Below are 18,795 nucleotides of genomic sequence, written 5' to 3'. Positions count from 1 at the left end.
CAATTTAGCTTACACAGCTTAACAGGGGATCACAGAGTCTGTGGGGAAACTATGTCAAACACGCCCACTCCTTTAACTGACTTTTTAATCTGGTGCCAACTTGCCAGGGTGGTGACATTTAATTGTTCAGTCAACTAAACGCACGGTCCAGCTCAAGCTGCTGTTACCTTCTGTTTTCAACAGTGAGTGGGGGTGTGACTTACAGTCAGACGTCCCTTTGATACATTAGAGGGGCAACCGGATTGCCTGTGAGCAGTCTTGTGCCTTTTGCCTTACTCAGAAAATACAAACTCTCTCTGCCTTGATAAAAGCTCAGCTAATTACAATGATCTCAGAGGGACAGCACAGATGCCTTTCAGCCTCTATGGCCTTTTTTTGCCCTCCTGCTGCAGATTGCACTCTGTTAATACTTCTGTTGTGTTGAAATTGGCTTGTGATGAATACTGAGTTGAAGTGATGTCACCATGGTTACCTGAGTGTAGATTGGAAGCCGGGATTTAGAGCAGAAAGCCTCAAATTCAAACTGGAGGTGAGATCCCTGAAGGACAAGGACAAGAGACCATAGACTGTATGAAGAATGGTCGTAGTATCTGTAAGGTCACCCATCCGTTCCTGAGCGCTGTTGTGAAGCCAATCGTCGGCGGGTGCCGTATTGGAAAAACTGAACACAACCTAACTCGGTCCGAGCTAGTGTGAGGTAAAGAGGTGAGCCTTTAGCCTTTTCGCTAACAGTTACAGGGTGTCTGTCAATCAAGTCAGTCATGTCCTTATTTGGGCAAATCTCGTAAGTTTAAAATCTTTGAAAATATCGAGTCATAAAAATTTCCCCCCGTACAGTGTGAGCCGATAGAGAAATGAGCTATTCAGACCTAAACCATTTTTTGAACCAGGCAGTAAACATGTTTATTATTGCTGTCAAGATTGTCTTCTTTTAATGGGTATGTATGATGTGTCCAGTGTTTCTGCAGCCAGCCTCCAGTGGACGCTTGATGAACTGCAGTTTTAGCACTTAGGTAGGGGCTCCATAATTTAAGACCGAAGATTGCCGCTTGGACAAGAAACTACCTGTGGTACCTTCCACACTTCCTTTTGAAATACTTTAGATTGAACTTTTTGAGTCAGCTGAGGATATACGATGTGATCATAGTCTGCTAGTTCTTGACCACATTTTGCATTCATCTTCTTCAAGGGCTTTCTCTCAGCACCAGCCCTTTCAGACAGTTTTCTTTATACAGCTTTCTCAGGATGAATTTTGATCGTCTGTTCAGCTCTGTACTTGATTTGATGTTTCTCTAAATCAATCGGCAGCTTACAACAACTTAGATTTTCAACACTGAACGCCACCATACATTCCCCTCAAGATGCAGCTGAGAAGTGATCAAGTTGAATGGATTGAGTTTGGGGCATTTAAAACCTAATGGTCTTGACCACAAAGACATGTGTAATCTGTGTCTTGTGACTTCATTGGTCTCTCTAAATCTCCCCTCAAGGTGTCCCGGTGAATCTGGGTGGTGACCTTTGGTGCATGTCGCTCCCTTCTCTCCCACCTTTCATGATGAAGTCATAAAAAAAGCTCAGTAACTTAATAACCGTGAGCCAGCACAGTGTGTGAGAGACCTGAACAGGATCACATGATGTCCCAGCTGTAAAATGCCAACATACTTACAGCTCTACAATCAATGACACAATAATGTGACTCCACATTAGTGATGTCTTTGTGGCGTCATTTAACTGAGGAGGAACCGCAAATCTGCTGAACATGTATCCAGGCTGGCAGCTGTGAAGTCACCTGACAAGCCAGACTTCATGAGATCAATACACACCCCCTATAGCCTTAATCTCAGCTGCTGCATGTCCCTGCCTCTGCTGGCTCCATCCCAGTGCTGCCTGTGTTGCCAGTGTTCCCAGTGTTCCCAGTAGTATCTCCTGGCAGCCAACCTGTTGGCCCTGCTGAGCGGCTGCATGCAGCTGGCAACGAGCCAGCCTGGTGAATTAGAGGCGATTATAGCGCTGTTGTGTGTGAATGTGTGTGTGTGTGTGTGTGTGTGTGTGTGTGTGTGTGCGTGTGCGTGTGTGTGTGTGTGAAGCCTCTGCAACAGACTGCCATTTTGTTATATAACCAATTTTACACCAAATCAGCCTCAGTGCTCTCCAGGACAGGAAATGACCTCTAACCAGCTGAACTAATCCTTACTCTCTGATTGGTTAGTCTTCTGTCCAAGTTTGCTGATGTCCGCTGGGTCTCATTTTACTTACATTTTTTCTTCATTTTATGTAAAGCAGGTTTAAATACAGTTTTCTGTCAGTTTAAAATCTCCTCCTGGGAATGTCTCTGCAGACTGCAGCTGTGTTCACAGGGCACTGACAGAGTTTAGCCCTACAAACCTCATTTTGTGTAGTGAGATTAATAGTCCGGTGCTTTAAAGGTTGAACACAGTCCTCTTTAAAAATGAAGGATGTGTTTTTATATGGAGAAACATAATGCTATAGAACAGTTTAAGCAAAAGGCAATCACATCACCTGACTTTGGACCTATCTCTATTTAGGGATTAGAGGTGCAGGACCACATACACATCCAAAAAAGACGACCTTTACAGCAGAAATAAACATGTTTACAGCCTGGTACAAAAAGCAGCTCAGTCTGAAAAGCTGTGCGAGGGTGATTTTTTTTCTAATGTGATGGTTCAGAAGATATTAAGATTAAGAGTTTTGGCTGAAATAAGGACATGACTGACTTGACTGACATACAGGAACACATAGCTGTTGGCTAGGAGGCTCAAAGCCCGCCTCTTTACCTGACACTAGCTCTGACAAAGTTAGGTTGAATTCAGCATTTCTAATTAGCTTTAAAACAGCGCAACAGATGGGTGACGTCACGGATACGACGTCCATTATTTATACAGTCAATGGTCAGCATTCAGAGGAAAAGTGGTGAAACACACTCTGCCTCAATACAAGCTTGGAAATCATCTGAAGTCTTCAAATGACAACTTCACTGAAACTCATGTCTACAAAAACGTACTTCTTGCAAGCACAGCGAGTTATACACAGTTGTAGTCTCTCAACACTAACTTTATTCTCACTTATTAAGTTGAACTGAAAAAAAGGTGAAGCGATGGAAAAGAAGTCTTGGCCTGGCTACACCCTGTACCCTGAAAAGTTGGTTGTTGCTAGCACAGAGGAGATGATTGCTTATGTCCTGTTGGCTTTGGCCTGACTTGTGGCTTTTAACAAGCTCACGTTGGGAACTTGGTGGTAATGTTGCATAAAACTCCCTGACTCAGTTAAAGTAATCACAATTTAAAAACCTTTTTTCAACTGAAATATCTAAATACCATCTGGACTCTTGAAGCAATACAGTCGCCATCATCAGGCAGAAACTGATATGAGCTGGTTTCAAGGGATGTTTGCCTATCATAAGTTGGGGTTGTTAGCTGTTCTGGGTAGCCTGAATGTTTAGCTTTTAGTCAGGAGAAACAAAGCAATTTGTGATTTCATGGTGAATGTCTGGAGCACTGTGATGAACATAAACCATCTGATTTACCCACAAGTAAGTTCAGTACAGGGCTCAAGAAGAACCATTTTCAAGTTTAGTTTCTGTCTGTCTGTGTCACATGACTGTAATATGTAAACCTTCATGGGGCTCATGCTGGGACGGAAACCCCTGGCTAACAGCTGATTAACAGAAATGTAATGTAGTGTTGAAGCAGAAAGAGACTGAGTTTTTGTTTAATTATAAGTTGCCCTCATGGTTGGATTCATTTGGGGAACGGAAATGCAATTATGTGTTACATATCATTTCTTGCCAGGGGAAACAACCTCCATGGGAGAGCACATGCAAAAATGTTGCTAACTACAGCTGCTGCATCAGTCATCCTCCTCTCACAGCAGCCATGCAACACCAGTTCTGTTAAAACAGAAGAGAAGTCTCTCGTCTTTCCACCAAATAATAGAAAATAATTAATGGTGGAATTGATGAAATCTCAGTCCTTTAAAGAGGCTCAATAAGAGTTAAAAGTCCCATCCATATTACAGAATCATTTTCTAAGCAGGACATCAGTCATGTTTTTGGGCTTTATACTCATCCCAGTTCTTCAGTTTGAATGTCACCAGAGCTTTATCAAAGGTCCTTTTCTCTAATCCTACAGGCTCCATAAACTCCTAAACCGCCTCTCACTTGTTCTTAATTTGACACTTCTCTTCTTTTTAATTAACATTTTGCTGGTGTTTTTTGGACCCTGGGACCCTGATGTGTTTCTGTGGGATATAAAAAGCTGTAATCATTCAGGAGGAGCCGTTTTAGAAGGCAGATTTCCCCCCCTCTCTGCTGAGATGTGATAGCGGCTGGAAACAGCTTCTCCATGCTTCATAAATGTCAGCCAGACGTTTTGTCTCCATTAAGCTGTTCTCAAAGCTTCTCACATTGGGTCCTCTGATATAAAAACTCTCTCTCTTCAGAGATGAATAAAGAGCTTTTACTCAGTGACAGCGAGTATAACAGGCTTGTGCTTAATGACTATTTAATCATATTTTAAGGATTTAAGCAACAACTCTTTTGCCTTACTTAGACATTATGACTCACTGAATATCAGATGTTTAATAAAACAAAGTGTTGAACTTGCCCCGTACTGTGCAGTGAGAAATGCGCACAGCAGTACAGTTCCTGCTGAGACCTGGACTAGCAGGGTGAGGAGAGCATTAACAATCTTTAAAATTAGGAGGACTGGTATATTGATTCTTTAGCTGACCAAAAATGGTGCAATGTTTTTTAAAAAGTCAATTTAAAACGAATCAGAACAGAATTTATGCTGGCTGATTTGTAACCAAGGCACACTTATAAGATAAGTAACAAAATAAACACTAGGGATAGGCCTTCCAAGACAAAACACTATTCAATAATCACTGGCATCTATTTGGCAATTATTTGTAATCGAGCCCCCCCCCCCCCCCCCCCATAAAAAAACCACACACATGCAGACTAGGGCTCATCAACATTACATAAAACTGGTATGCCAATATTTAATTTTTTTATTCCGATATAAATAAGAAGTTAGTATGGCGGGGGAAATGAAGTTTGAGTTTTTTCATTTGAGAATTCAATCATACAATCTCAATTGTAATGATTTGGGTCTTTAAGTCTGTTGTTGTTGGTGCAGCCTTCAGACAGCAGGTTTGAAAGGTCAACTTGAGACAACACTCAAACAACATTTGTTGCACTGCAGGTGGAGACCAAGCGGCAACCTCCGCTCTTAAAATATGAAGCCAATGCGCAAGTGTTACAAACTGCAGTTCATTGAACATCCGCAGAAACATCTGAAACCACATGCACACTAATTCAAAAAAGACAATCTTTGCAGCTTTAATAAAGATGTTTACAGCTTGGTTCAAAAAACTGCTTTGGTCCAAAGAGCTAATTTCTCAACAGTTCAGAAGATATTAAGATTATGATAAGTTTTGCCCATTTAAGGACATGACTGACTTGATTGATATGTGGGAACACTGTAGGTTTTGTCTAGGAGGCTCAAAGCCCGCCTCTTTACTGACAGCAGTTAGGCTGACTTCAGCATTTCAAATATGGCTCCTGCCCATGATTAGCTGCAAAACAGCGCTTTAGAAACAGATGGGTGACGTCATAGATACTACGTCCATTATTCATACAGTCTATGGAAAAAAAGGTCATTGATGAACATTTATTGTCAAAATCTTTTTTCGTCTGCAAACCAGTTTATTTTGGGCTGTTGTAATCCAGATTTCCACCGACATGTGACCTGCTTGATGAAGGGAAACTGCCTCTAAAACGAGACAGGTGGATAGGTGCTTCACGGCTGAAATGAAAGTCCAGTAGTTGGTGTCCATCAGAGAAATCCTGGCACTGATCTGAGCTAATGGGTCATCACACTCAAAATGTTGAGCTGGAAACATTTTTATATTAAATCCAGACACAGCGCCGAGAGAACGTGGTGAAATAAAAAATGCACCTTGAGTAAATCTTGTGACCAAAGTATGACAGCTTTGGTTTTATCTAAAATGGATTAACAAGAAGAAATCTGCAGTCAGACTCTTTAGAGACACACAGGGTAACATTTGCATTTGTTTGTGTCTCACACAGTTAAAGGCGCATGTTTAACTAAGATTAGTTTAAGAGTCACTCAGGCTTCTTTCTTACAGTTGGACATCTCACCAGTGTCACTACTTTGAGCATTCATGCTGTTTGCTGTTTTAAGTAACTAGACAAAGGGTTTTAAGACTGGATGTGAATTCATTAAATCACAGAACTGAGATGAGCTGAAGTTAGCCACAGCTTGACGTTTAATCTCTGGACCTGTTCGCTTTGGAGAGGAGGGAAACTGCGGATCAATCTATAAACTGATGGACATCCAATCAACAGAAAAAAAGTGCCCACTGGTCCTTCCAATGATTATTACAACAAGACATTACAAGTTTTGGGGTAGGCTCTAATCCAATCCTAAGTGATTGATTTGTTGTTGTTTTTTGGCTTAAAGAGAATAAACAAACATCAACAAACTAAACTCATTAAAATTTGAACAAAGAGAATGTGAGATGTGAGATGATGTCTTGTCTTCTGGGACAGTGTAGTGTGGTGTTTACCTCCGTCTACCATTCATCATTCCTCGAGCTCAACACACACACACACACACACACCCACACACACAGACACCCACACACAGACAGTCTAATCCCGTGTAGACAGACACAGTCTGATCAGGCTAATCCCTCGTCACCTCACTCTGCTCTGACCGCCACTTTACCTCCCTGTCGCTGGAGACGGGACAGTGCTGACACGGACAGCCATGACATAAGGGCACACAGACCTGACTGACATAACGGTCTTCCTTCTGACTCTCTTTGTTATTGCCTGACTCATGTGGGGGCTGTTGATTCATTTATGAATACTTACTTATTTACTGTGGAGCTAAAATGAGGCAAAATCCCAGAGCTTAAATAAAAAAAAACTTCTGAAAGCTTTAAACATAACATTTTGAAAAGCAGAAACTGTTTGACTTCTGTGAATGTTTGCTCGGCATCGTGGGAGTTCTCACCGAAGGTGTTCTGCTTTCACTTTGTTGTTGTTGTTTTTGTTTTAAAGCCTCAAATTGAAAGGTCAAGGATAAGTGTGTCTTAAACCTTTGTAAATGTGTTTGTATTTCATAACAATCGCTCAACGGACCATGGGCCATTCTGATGGTTGCAGTGCTGTAGATTTAAGCCTGATGAGCCTTTGTTTGTTTACAGACCTAAGCAAATGTTGTAGATCTGAGGTCAGGCAACTTTTACTGCCTGGATCATCTGAGTCAGGGAATGATAAACTGCAGCTAAATACTGTCTATTGATAGACTTAGTGTGTGCGTGTGTGTGTGTGTGTGTGTGTGTGTGTGTGTGTGTGTGTGTGTGTGTGTGTGTGTGTGTGGGATCCTGTCAGCTGATCCCTCCTGTAGTAAACAACCACTCCCTGGAGTGACCCACCCCTGATCTTAGAGTGCATTTACGTACACACATTTCACAGCACACACAGCAGCTGAACTCCCTCTTGCCTTGCTTTTTAAATAATCTTGTTTTGAACTTTTCCTTGGATCAAGTAAACTGAACTATGATATGATGTAAAATACAATTTTTTTGTCAGAAAGCTGGACTACAGTTCATCTTTATTTGCAAAGTGTCAATTTATAACAAACATTATCTCTAGCAGGAGATGCAAGAGTCCAAGCATCTCCAGTTCAGCTGTTCACCTGTGAAAAGAGTCAGATTTTCAGGCTGCATGGTGGTGCTGTGGTTAGTGCTGTTGCCTTGCAGTAAGCCTGTCCGTGTGGAGTTTGCATGTTCCCCCCCATAGATGCATTGTTCCCTCCAGGCACTCCAGCTTCCTCCCACATCCATACATGCTAGCTAAGTTTATTAGTGACTCCAGTTTTCCGTAGGTGTGAGTGTTTTGGGTTGTTTGATCCCTGGCGACCAGTCCAGGTCATACCTTGCCCCTTGCCCACTTGCAGCTGGGCCGGCTGCAGCCCCCTCCGTCCTCAAAGGCGATAAGCATTGTGGAGGAAGGATGGGTGAATGTTACTCAGCAATAATAGCTTCATGTTGGCAACTGGTTTTGTTTGATCACAAGGCTTGGTGTGCTGTGGAAAAGTTTGGTGTGTTTGACTCACTCTTCTCCTTGGATTGTTTCTGTACAGACCTTTTTTAGTCGACCTTTGAGTCCTCATCACTGGCCACTTGGACTCTACAGCCTGATTTATACTTCTACGTTGACCCTATGTAGCAGTGGCTGACACGGAAATAAGCACTACATACTTGTGCGTCAATGTGTCCGTGATGCGTAGCAATACTCTGCCGAAACACTTGAGGGTTAACCCTGATAACAGGGAAGAATAGAGAGGACAGGTCAGAGGAGATGAAATGCACAGCCGATGTACGGCGATTCCGGAGGTGCTGTAAATTTAGGAAAAAAACAATGCCACCTAGCAGACCAATCACAGTGCTTGCGGTCCGTGTCGATTCAGCGCATAGTTAAATTTTGGAGCTACGTGTGTAGGCCTCTGCGTAGGTGCAGGGGCTACACAGACCTTCGGGGTAGGCTATGCCGTTGATCCTATGCAGAAGTACTAAACCAGGCTTAACTTATGTTCACACTTCTCATGTTTTTGTGCCACTGAAAAATAATCCTTTAATTCAATGGCACCCTTCACACACTTTGGTTTATCATTTAGTTCAATGGCAGAAAATACATAAACTTTTAATATTGGCATATAAGTAATAGTATAAGTTATAAGTATAAGTTATTATTGTTGAATATTTTTTATTATTAAACACAAATGAATAACAAATTGTAATGATCTAATCATTATAAATGTATGGACTGAATTATATTTTTTCCCACTCTTTAAATCCTTTTTTTTTTAAAGGAATCCTGACAAACCTCTGAACACGCCTCATATTTTGAGATGTTTTGGTTTTCAACCAGTCAGGCAAACTTTACAGTATGATTTTCTCTTCTTTGAGACTGTGTGTGTTCGACTGTCCGTTAGTGATTTTTTTCAAATAATATCATTGTGTTGTGTTGATTGTTAAAAAACCCAGAGAGGTTTGTCAGGACAAAAAAAAGGGCAATAATAAACCAGATAGAGACAGAAAGGAAGTGAACAAGAGGAAAGGAAAGGACAGACTGTAAATGCTTCAGTCTGTCTCTTAGTGTGATTGCAGTTTTGTGTTTGCTTGAGTCACTCAGCTGTCTGCAGAAACCTGAAATTATCTCAAAGTGAGGTCTTAGAGGAGATTTAAGGCCTTAAATGCAGTTATTATCTGTGCTGCTTTTCTGAGAAACGTTCAGTATCACTCCGTCTGTCTGGAATTCACTCTTCTCATTTCATATCCGGAGTTTCTTACGAGCCTTTCAAAGCATCCTAATACCAAAATCTTTGTTTTCAAATGAATCAGATTGTGCTCCGGGTGAAGATGAAATGTTCTCCGATCATGACCACTGTAAAGTGCTTGCTGCAGATCTTGTGTCAGGCTGGGATCAGAGCTCCCAAACATCCCAAAAACCTGAAGTCTTGTGAGCACTGAATTCAGTTTCCTCAAAAAACTGTAAAAGCTTTTAGAAAGCAGAATAAGGAATTAAAACTCATCAGATCAAACTGACAAATGTCCATTTTAGTAAAAACGTACATTAAAAAAAGTTAACATCCTCATAATTATTTATACACCCATTAGTTTGCTGCTGCTGCTGCTGCTTTGGGTCCAGGCATGGAGGGATCATGAGACAGTTTGGCTCTTGGTACTGACAGATGACAGCCTTCTCCATCCCTCATTAAAAGAAGAAGCCTGCACTTAAAGTGACACATGACAACTACCCCAACATTTGCAGTCTTTTCCTGTTTGTTGTCCTCACACCTGTGGGTACTTTTGAATCTCTTGGTGATTTGTTTTGAGCTCCTCTGGGTCCATTTCATGTAAATTGATTAGTAAAATTACCAGCAAAATGAGGTGCTATCAAGTGTGATATAGAATAAATGTTGTCAGATGAATGTATGTATTAGATTATTGTTGTTTTCTGTCAGTCTTTTTCCATAATGAATATAAAAATGTTAAACAGTATAGTGAAGAAGTATTTGGCATGTGTGCAAGTGTGTAATGAACTCAATCAGAACCGCTCTGTGCCTCGAAGAAGATGCAACAGAGTTTAAATGTATGATCAGAAAAAAAAACCCTGACATATAGAAGCCCACCTAAACTTTGTCTCTCTTCTCCTGCAGCTCCATCCTGAACGACTGCTGAGCTGAAATGGTTCCTGCCAGCCTCTGACCTCTGAGCTGTGGCCCCCCCCGTTGGCCTGTTCGTGTGGAGACCTCTGCTGTTTGCTGGTTTTTACTGTGGGATGGCAGTGATGATGAAGAGGAGGAGAACGAGGTGCAGACACAGCTCGGCTGCACGTGTATGTGTGTGAAAGGAAGGCAAAGGTCGTCGCACCTGCATCACGTGGACACAGGAGGGATTAGTCTGCTCAGTCTTGGAATATAATGCAGACATTTTTTGACATTTTGCATTAATGATTTTTTAATTGTTGAGACCACCTTTCTGGAAATTCTGAGACTAAAACCTGGGATATTCTAGAGCATTTCTTCAGATTTTTTAAATTACAATGAATTTTTAGCGAGTTAAGACTATCAAGTGTGATCTTAAAACACTTTTCTGTTCTCTGCTTCCTGCTTTAACAGTTTGGGTAACAGCTACTTCTATTCAGTTGAAACTTTCTCAGTATTTTTCAATCCTCTGTTGGGGGTCTTCTTCACCTTTTGACTTTCATCCTCCTCTGTGCTGGAGGAAATGGCTCTGTCTCCTTCAATACGAGAACGGACGACAGCTAGCTGACTCCTGGAGGGAGTGAGGCTGAGAGACCCGAGGGACGAAAGAGGGAGGGAGAGAGAGCGTGAGAAAGAGGGGATTATGTCGTGGAAGAGGAACTACTTTGCGTCAGGCGTCGTTGGAAGCGGAGCTGGTGGCGGCAGCGGCGGTGTCGGTGGTGTAGGGATGTTGACACCTCGGACCATGACGTCCATCGCTCCCAGTAAAGGGCTGAGCAACGAGCCGGGACAGAACAGCTGCTTCCTGAACAGCGCCCTGCAGGTAACACACCAAAACACACACACTGTCACTCCTTATTCTTCACACACACACCTACACCACCTGTCTCTGTGACCGTTGATCTCTGTGGGTTGAGCTGTTTACATGACCTGACCTCTAACAGTCAGTGTACCTGTTGCCGAACGTATCTGCTGAGCATGAGACTCCTTCATGTTGTGGAGACGAGAAGAATATTAAGCTTCATACAAACAATGTCTGCAAACAGGGATATAATTCAGAAGTCAACTATCTGTAGATATTATTCAGATTACTTGATGGAGTGGCAGCTTGGTATTCAGCTCCGTAAGCCTCCTGAAGAATCTCAAAGAAAAATTCATTCTTGACATGAAACTGCTTTTTTGTTCCTCTTTTTAACTTTTTACATTTTTTTAAAGCTCAGGTGTTCCAGCTGTTTCTAAAACCGACTGAAACTAATACTGATTCCTTTTTGTGATCTACAAAATTAAACAAGACCAACAGAAACTACATTAATTATCTTTTCATTGTAATTGTTTTAATGCCACCTAGTACATGTCAGAAAAGGGAGATTGCCAATACAGCTTTTATTTACTTTTTCTCAAGTGATGGGTTTGACTACTGCAGGATGAGAATTTTCGGAAAACCTCTGAGGATTATTTGGCTCCATGTTTATGATATGCACTGAGGGTTCATGTTGAGACTGACATGTGAATCATGACACTTAAAATCTTCCAGAATATGAAATTTGCCATTCATCAAGGAAGTAGCAGACATTAATCCTTTTAAAATAAATAATTCTTACTTTAGACAGTTTCATAACAAACTGGTACATAAGAAAACTCCAGAACACAAATAACTTGTTGGTCACTCTAAATGTTCTGAGGAAGGACCCTCAAAACCTAAATTAAATGCATAATAATCGGGATAATTTGTGAAACCGTGATTATTTCTGTCACAATAATCGCAAATTTTTATTTATACCTTCACACAAGTCAGTTAGCTGTAATCTTAGTTTCTGTTCAAACGACCTTGAATTTTGACACTTAGGGACATCCCTCGTAGAGATTCAGCTGACAAAGTTTAGTGTTTACTCCTCTCCACTGATTATTCAAATACAGAGGACAGCTTCTTAAACAGCACCAATATTACATACCCATGTTACTCTTTAACATCTCTTTTTGGTATGTTCTTTGGAAACAGGGTAACTCAAACCATTAGTGAAGGGATCTTCAAGGAGTTTTTTGACAGCTTAATCCAATCATCAACTTTACGTTTGCACTTAACAAAAAAAATGAATATACTGTAGCACACATTAAACCTCCCAGACCAAAACATGTTAGCATTTAGCTTCAACCAAAGCTGTGCAAAAGATCAGCCACGCGGAGCATGACTACAGACTCCTGACAAAAACAGCGTGCACACTAATGATCTGAAAACCACGCTGTGTGTAAGGAGGCTTTCATGTGAACAATAACATTGATTCTCTCTTTAACTGACTTCACTGTCAGCAGGCCTGTTCTGCAGACACAAGCCTGGAGCCTCGCAAAGCTCTTTGAACTGCAGTTCCACCACAGTGCCTTTGGACCAGACTGTCTTTCAGTCCTTCTCTGTCTGGTGAACCGCAGTCAGACAGACGACTCCACCATACATCTCACACTCACACAAAACTACCAATCGGATCAACCCCTCCGTGTCTGTGTGAGCCTGTAATGAGCGTGTGCAGCCTCAGGAGCTGATCAGCCTGCAATATCTCCCAGACTGCACATCACACTCATTCATGACTCATCGTCTTCTGAGGAAGGAGGTGGGGAGGTGTGCATTGTCTTCTCCTGCCAGCCGCAACAAAAGGAGCTGAGACAGTGTGTGTGTGTGTCTATGTGTCTCTGTGAGCAGTAATTACTGGTGTTGGTAGAAGATTTGAAATGGAGGCTGACTCATTAACCCTGAGGGGTGGAACTGCTGAGATGACAGACGGAGGCAGAAGAGGAAACACTCATTACAGCATTTAACTGAAGCTTACAGAGGCTTGCAGTGAGCTCAGTATGATATTACTCACGGCCAGAGGTCAGAGGTCACAGCACACTCATCTTTTTAGTTAGGTTGGAGTTAATGAACATCACAGTATCCCCTGTCATGAAGAACTTTTTAAGCCCTTTTGACACCTGCAATGGGCTCCTGAACATATCCGGATTTTACCAGAGGAACAGTGTGGAGCCGGATACAGAACGACTTTACTTTACCTGCCTTTACCAGTAGAGTCTAAATGGAGCCAGTGCCTGTAATAATGCAAAACTCGTAATCTTCATATCCTCTAAACTGCTAAGTTCTGAAGAAACATGTCCATCCCCACTGTAAAGATCGCCTTTTTTATGAATGGGTGTGTGTGTGTGGTTTCTGGTACTTCCGGAGCCAGCCTCAAGTGGATACATGAGCAACTGCAGTTTTTAGGCTTCATTTTCCGCAGCCGATGTTGCTGCTTGGTTGGATTTCATGAAAGTGTTTGTATTTGTGTATAATGTAGAATATAAGACACACAGGATGTAAGACACAGTCCGTTTATGGGAGTCTGATGATCTCCATTACGTTGTGCACTTCATGAAGTTTCTGCACAGCTGTGTGGCTCTTTCTAGTAATATCTGGATACATCATACGGGGTTTAGCAATCCTGCTACTGGTATGGTAGTTGAGCTCAGCATACCGTAACATTGATATTTGTGAGGTATGAGCCTGAAAATGGAAGAAAACTGCAAAACTTCCTAATGGAGAAGGTACTTCAAAGTCAAATTTGAAGTAGGGATGTAGACGCTCAGCTGGCGGTTGCGCCTGTGCGCCAGGCAGGGTGTAGAATTAACTACCGCCAAGCATCAATGGCGGGTAAAAAATTTGTTTGGCATGTAAAACAAAAACACACACCCGCCAGTGGCTGATGCAAAATTTTGTATTGCATGTGAGGTTTTGTTTTCATACTGTCGCTGTACTTGTGTTGTGATTTGGTACTTCGGGACGGCGTGACGTCAGCTAATGGAGTTCTATTCATTCCCTTTGCTTGATAAGCACGGTGGGAAGAGCGTTTCGAGGAAGATGTGGCGACACATTCCCAGCTTGAAGCCACCACAAACAAAAAGGATAAACAAAGGCAGGAGATGATCAAGAAGAGGAACAGACAGCTAAACGGAGTCATGTCACCATACAACGTTTCAAAGAAAAAGGGAAAATTGATGAGACTGGCCAACCTCCGTCCTGGCTGACTTACGACCCGGTATGGCGGCACCACACCATGAGCTGCAGCCTTCACCACAAACACACAAAGGATAAACAGAAGCAAAACCCATTTCTTGTTGACACAACGAACATTAAATTTGACCGATAATTTTTGGAGGTCACTAGCCAATCGCAGATGAGGTAAAAAGTTAATTTTACGCCCTGGCGCCAGGTCTCCACGAGAGCTTTTTCAAGGGGAGCAACACGCAACTGCCATCAATGACTGCAAGTACACGAAGGTTGAGAATTTTAAACAGGACATTTCCCCATCTCTGGAAACAGAGCCAACAGACTGGTGGGATGCTAATGGCACGCTATGTTTGCAGACCAGCAACATCAGAGCCGTCTGAGCTTTTCTGCTGCCATACTGATTGTGACCCGGTTGTGCTCCTGGCTGACACCTGACCATGTACACATGCTTATTTTTCTAAGAAAGATTAACAGAAAACTGGACACTGTGAGTCTGAAGTTCTTTTCTCTTCAGTTCTCTTGTTGCAGCAAAACTCCAATTATTAGTCTGACCCTTCACTTGATAGGACTGTGATATGTCTGCAGAGATTGTTTTTCTGATCCTGCTCTACATGGTGACATTCAGCGTGTTAAACATTTTGTACCCATATTCAATATTGTCAGTTAAATGCATTGTGTTGCTGAGGAACATATGATTCAGTGGAAAAAACAATTTGGCATTATTAAGAAAACGTAATGTTTTTATCCCATGATTAATTGATAATGATCGTTAATGTTTCCAAAGATTGATCATGGAGGATACTTCAAATTGACATCCCTAAGTTGAAAGGAAAATCCGATTTGTATTTCTGGATTCGTGGTCTGGCTCTGCTATGGAAAAGGATCTGGCGATCTGAAAGACCTCTGTTGTGTGCTGCTGGCTCAATCTGTTTTGTCCGTTGCATAGAACACAGCCCACTTTTTAAAATAATAAAAAAGAGGTATTAAATATATTAAAAGTGCATCTGACACACTGGATATTATGGTGAACTGTATCCAAAAACACTGTGAGAACATCACACATGATTTAAAAGTGGTAATTATTGTATTTAGTTTTGGTCCGTGGTCCTGAGTTTATTACAGGGCACTAAACTGCAGTGGTAGGTAAACACATCATTCAGTCTGTCTCTCCTGCAGTGTGTGTGTGTGTGTGTGTGTGTGTGTGTGTGTGTGTGTGTGTGTGTGTGTGTGTGTGTGTGTGTGTGTGTGTGTGTGTGTGTGTGTGTGTGTGTGTGTGTGTGTGTGTGTGTGTGTGTGTGTGTGTGTGTGAGTGAGTGTGAGAGAGAGACACACCATGAATAGAGTCAATAACTAAGCCACACCAGAAAACATTGTCCCAACAGTACACTCTAGTGATAGCACTACACAACAGCTCGGTTACACATTCCTGTTACACGTTCCTTTACAACACTCTAGTCACAGTTTTTAGGCAAATCATTCAAACTAGCTCCAGTGATGAAAAATAGATGTATAGCTGTTAAGGAACAAAGTGACCCTTTCATCTTGTTCCACTAAAATGAAGTGATATTCATTTTCTTACACAACTCACACATGTTTGTTGTGTGACTGTAATTCTGCAGTCTTGTCTATGAGGTGAACTTCGGCCCCCAAGTATCAGTCTGCCGCCCTGCAGGATCTGGATCCCTCCTGAGCTTACTGTACCAGAAACACATTCACTTCCTCATGACTCCTCTGCACCGGCCAACTGTAAAAAAACTTCACCAGCCCGACCCCCAGCGGCCCCTCCATCAGCCCTTTACCCTCCATCCATTGGTCTTCACTCGTCACTGTTGGCTAACGTCAAACCAAAGCGATCAAAAGGATTGTAAGCCTGCGGCCAGCTGAGCAGAGCTGAGCTGAAAGGAGGCGGCGTGGCGTGTTGGGGGAGTCATCAGGAGGCTCAGCAGCTTCGACATGTGATGAGGACAAATTGAAGAGGAAGAACATCATAGTAACAAGCAGATGAGGCCTTCAGCTGTTCACATACCTTCATGCTCTTCATCCTCCGTGCTGCTGAGGACTCGTGCTGTTTCAGAAAAACATCCTACACTCGAAACTTCCAAGATTCAGATTTCTTCAGTTTAACTTCATTAACCAGGCACTTTAAAAAACGAGTGGTTATTAAAGACGCTTGAGATTCTCTGTGTTGCTGATAGTTCCCTGAGGCAGAGTCATTCTCCCACCATCAAACATTTACTTTCACTCTTATCTGAAGATAAAGCACTCATCTGCACAGCACCCACTGCACTCACTGTCATGTCTGTCAGACTGATGTCCTCCCTCTCCTGAAGCCATTTGTTTTAGACCATGGTTGTTAATGTAGCAACAATTAAGTATCGCTGCAGGATGTTGCTGGTGTGAGTGAAGGCCTTTTGTGACATTAAGCACAGTATTGTTTGATCACACCTCCTTTAAATATTTAAAAAATGAATTCAAATCCAGGGTGCAGCCGCCCCTGCTCCCAGCTGGATACTCCACAGCTGACACGCCCTCCCTGTCACACTAGAGACCCTTTCACACTAAAATATTCCTAGGTTGTCCAGGGAGGAAAGACGCATCAATCCAACTTTATGCTAATCTTTTCCTGCCATTTACATTGTAAAAAGTTCACCAGAGGTCACGTCGGCCGGCATGTAAACACAGAAGGCAATAGTCTGGAACAAGCGAGTGGTGGCCTGGTGATGTGTGTGCTGAGTGAAGTCATACGAAAACAGTCCTCCCCCTCCTGTATGCGATACCGAAGTCTCAAATGTCCTGAAATAGTCACGAAATAGTTAGAAGCTGATGTTTGGAAGGTGCTCAGATATGTTTAAATCATTTAGAACACATTAGATCTCCCCTGGTGACTGACTGTAGTAAAGGTCACCAAGCCCACGTCCTCTATTATAACAAATTGGACATGGTTCGAACCAGAAAATGAAGTTACATTTTCCCAAACATGTGCAAGTTCACTCTGAATTAGTTATTTGAGATATTGTTTTAACTTTATTGCCACAGTTTCAAAATAGCAGGCAATTTACAAATACAGAAGAACACCTTCACCTTGAGGTTGGGCCCCTTCCGACACAGAATGATATTAGCAAAGCAGACCCACACAGGGTGGAACATGCACACTTCAACCATACATTGCCACTCACAATCATCCCAATTTACATATGGGTATACACAGGTAAACCTACCATTCACATGTACACATAACAATACATACCCACAAACACATACCTGTCTTAACATACACACATAAAAAATGACCTTAATAAACCCATCTAGTAAGATTTATAGAGATGAACATCCAAATGATAAATCATATAAGTCCTAATTGAAATATCCAGTAACTGTTCTCCATCTTCTCCAACTCAGCTGCCAGGGTTCTCACGCACACCAAGCCCTGGCAGCACATCATCCCCACTCTCATTCACCTCCACTGGCTACCTGTAAAATACAGCATCTCCTATAAACTCCCCCTCCTCACCTACAATTCCCTGCATGCCCTTGTCCCCCACTACCTGGCTGACCTCCTCCACCAACACACGCTTCATCCAGTTTATAGTGATTTTTTTTTTTTAGCAGTCATCAACAAAATGTGAAGAATAAAACACTGATCCATGATAAACAAGTGTCCAGGCCATATTTCCAGTAGGAACAATACAGGGTCCAAGGGGATGTCTGTTTCTAGGATTTTCTCCATCTCCTCTTTAACAGTTCTCCAGAAAATCTTTATTTTTGGGCAGTCCCAAAATATATGCGTATGGTCACCCACCATATCACACTTCCTACAGCATTTATTAGCAGAGCTATTCTTGAAGGCCCAAGTTATCAGTGGAGTTCTAAAGAACCTAATTTTACCCTTCCAGTCAAACTCTTTCCATAACTAACTTCCAATCCCTCTGTGACATCTCAAACATGCTCTTTCCCAGTCATTGTCCCCCTATTTTTTTATTCTGTTCCAGTTCCCATTTACCTTTAATATAGTGCCATCCAACATGTCTGATATTAGATATTTGTATATGGGACATTTGTTTTTCTTAGTTGCTATACCATGTTCAAACAGATTGATAAAATATGACTCAACATTATTTAGTTTTCTTTTCACATTATCCCAGTCGATATGTTTAATAACGTAATATCTGATCTGTAAATATCTAAAAAGGTCACTAGAGGGCAAGTCATTGGATATTAAAAAGAGATGTTGCAATGTTGTGATTGACAGCTTTGTTGACCAATGAGAGTTCCTGCATGGTTCCTAACCAGATCAGTAAAGTAAAGAAGACACAGAGAGACTTGAATGATCACTCAAGCGAGTCATTGAACTTTACATAACAGTGAGTTTCTGCTTCACCCCAACACAAGAATCTATTCTGTGTGGGCTGAGTCGACCTGAGGGAACTTCAACATTTTACCGGC

The 18,795-nt window shown here is 42.0% G+C and overlaps 1 protein-coding gene across 6 annotated transcripts in view; it reads left to right on the top strand.

The window, feature by feature from the left end:
* The window catches only part of usp54a (ubiquitin specific peptidase 54a), an 87,830-nt gene that overhangs the window by 32,413 nt on the left and 36,622 nt on the right, over positions 1-18,795 (top strand). For 5 of the 6 annotated variants that reach the window (XM_034682023.1, XM_034682024.1, XM_034682022.1 and 2 more), the window contains one exon: positions 10,275-11,145. In XM_034682023.1, coding sequence (XP_034537914.1) covers positions 10,966-11,145 — 180 coding nt within the window. In that variant the 5' untranslated portion in view covers positions 10,275-10,965. Of the gene's footprint in view, positions 1-10,274; positions 11,146-18,795 lie in introns of those variants that run through there. The other variant, XM_034682026.1, reaches the window with a different exon arrangement.

Source organism: Notolabrus celidotus, chromosome 4 (genome assembly GCF_009762535.1).
Source record: "Notolabrus celidotus isolate fNotCel1 chromosome 4, fNotCel1.pri, whole genome shotgun sequence".
NCBI classification, from domain to species: Eukaryota; Metazoa; Chordata; class Actinopteri; order Labriformes; family Labridae; genus Notolabrus; species Notolabrus celidotus.
Note: the sequence above shows the minus strand (reverse complement) of the source record. Positions and strands in the feature narration are given on the sequence as shown.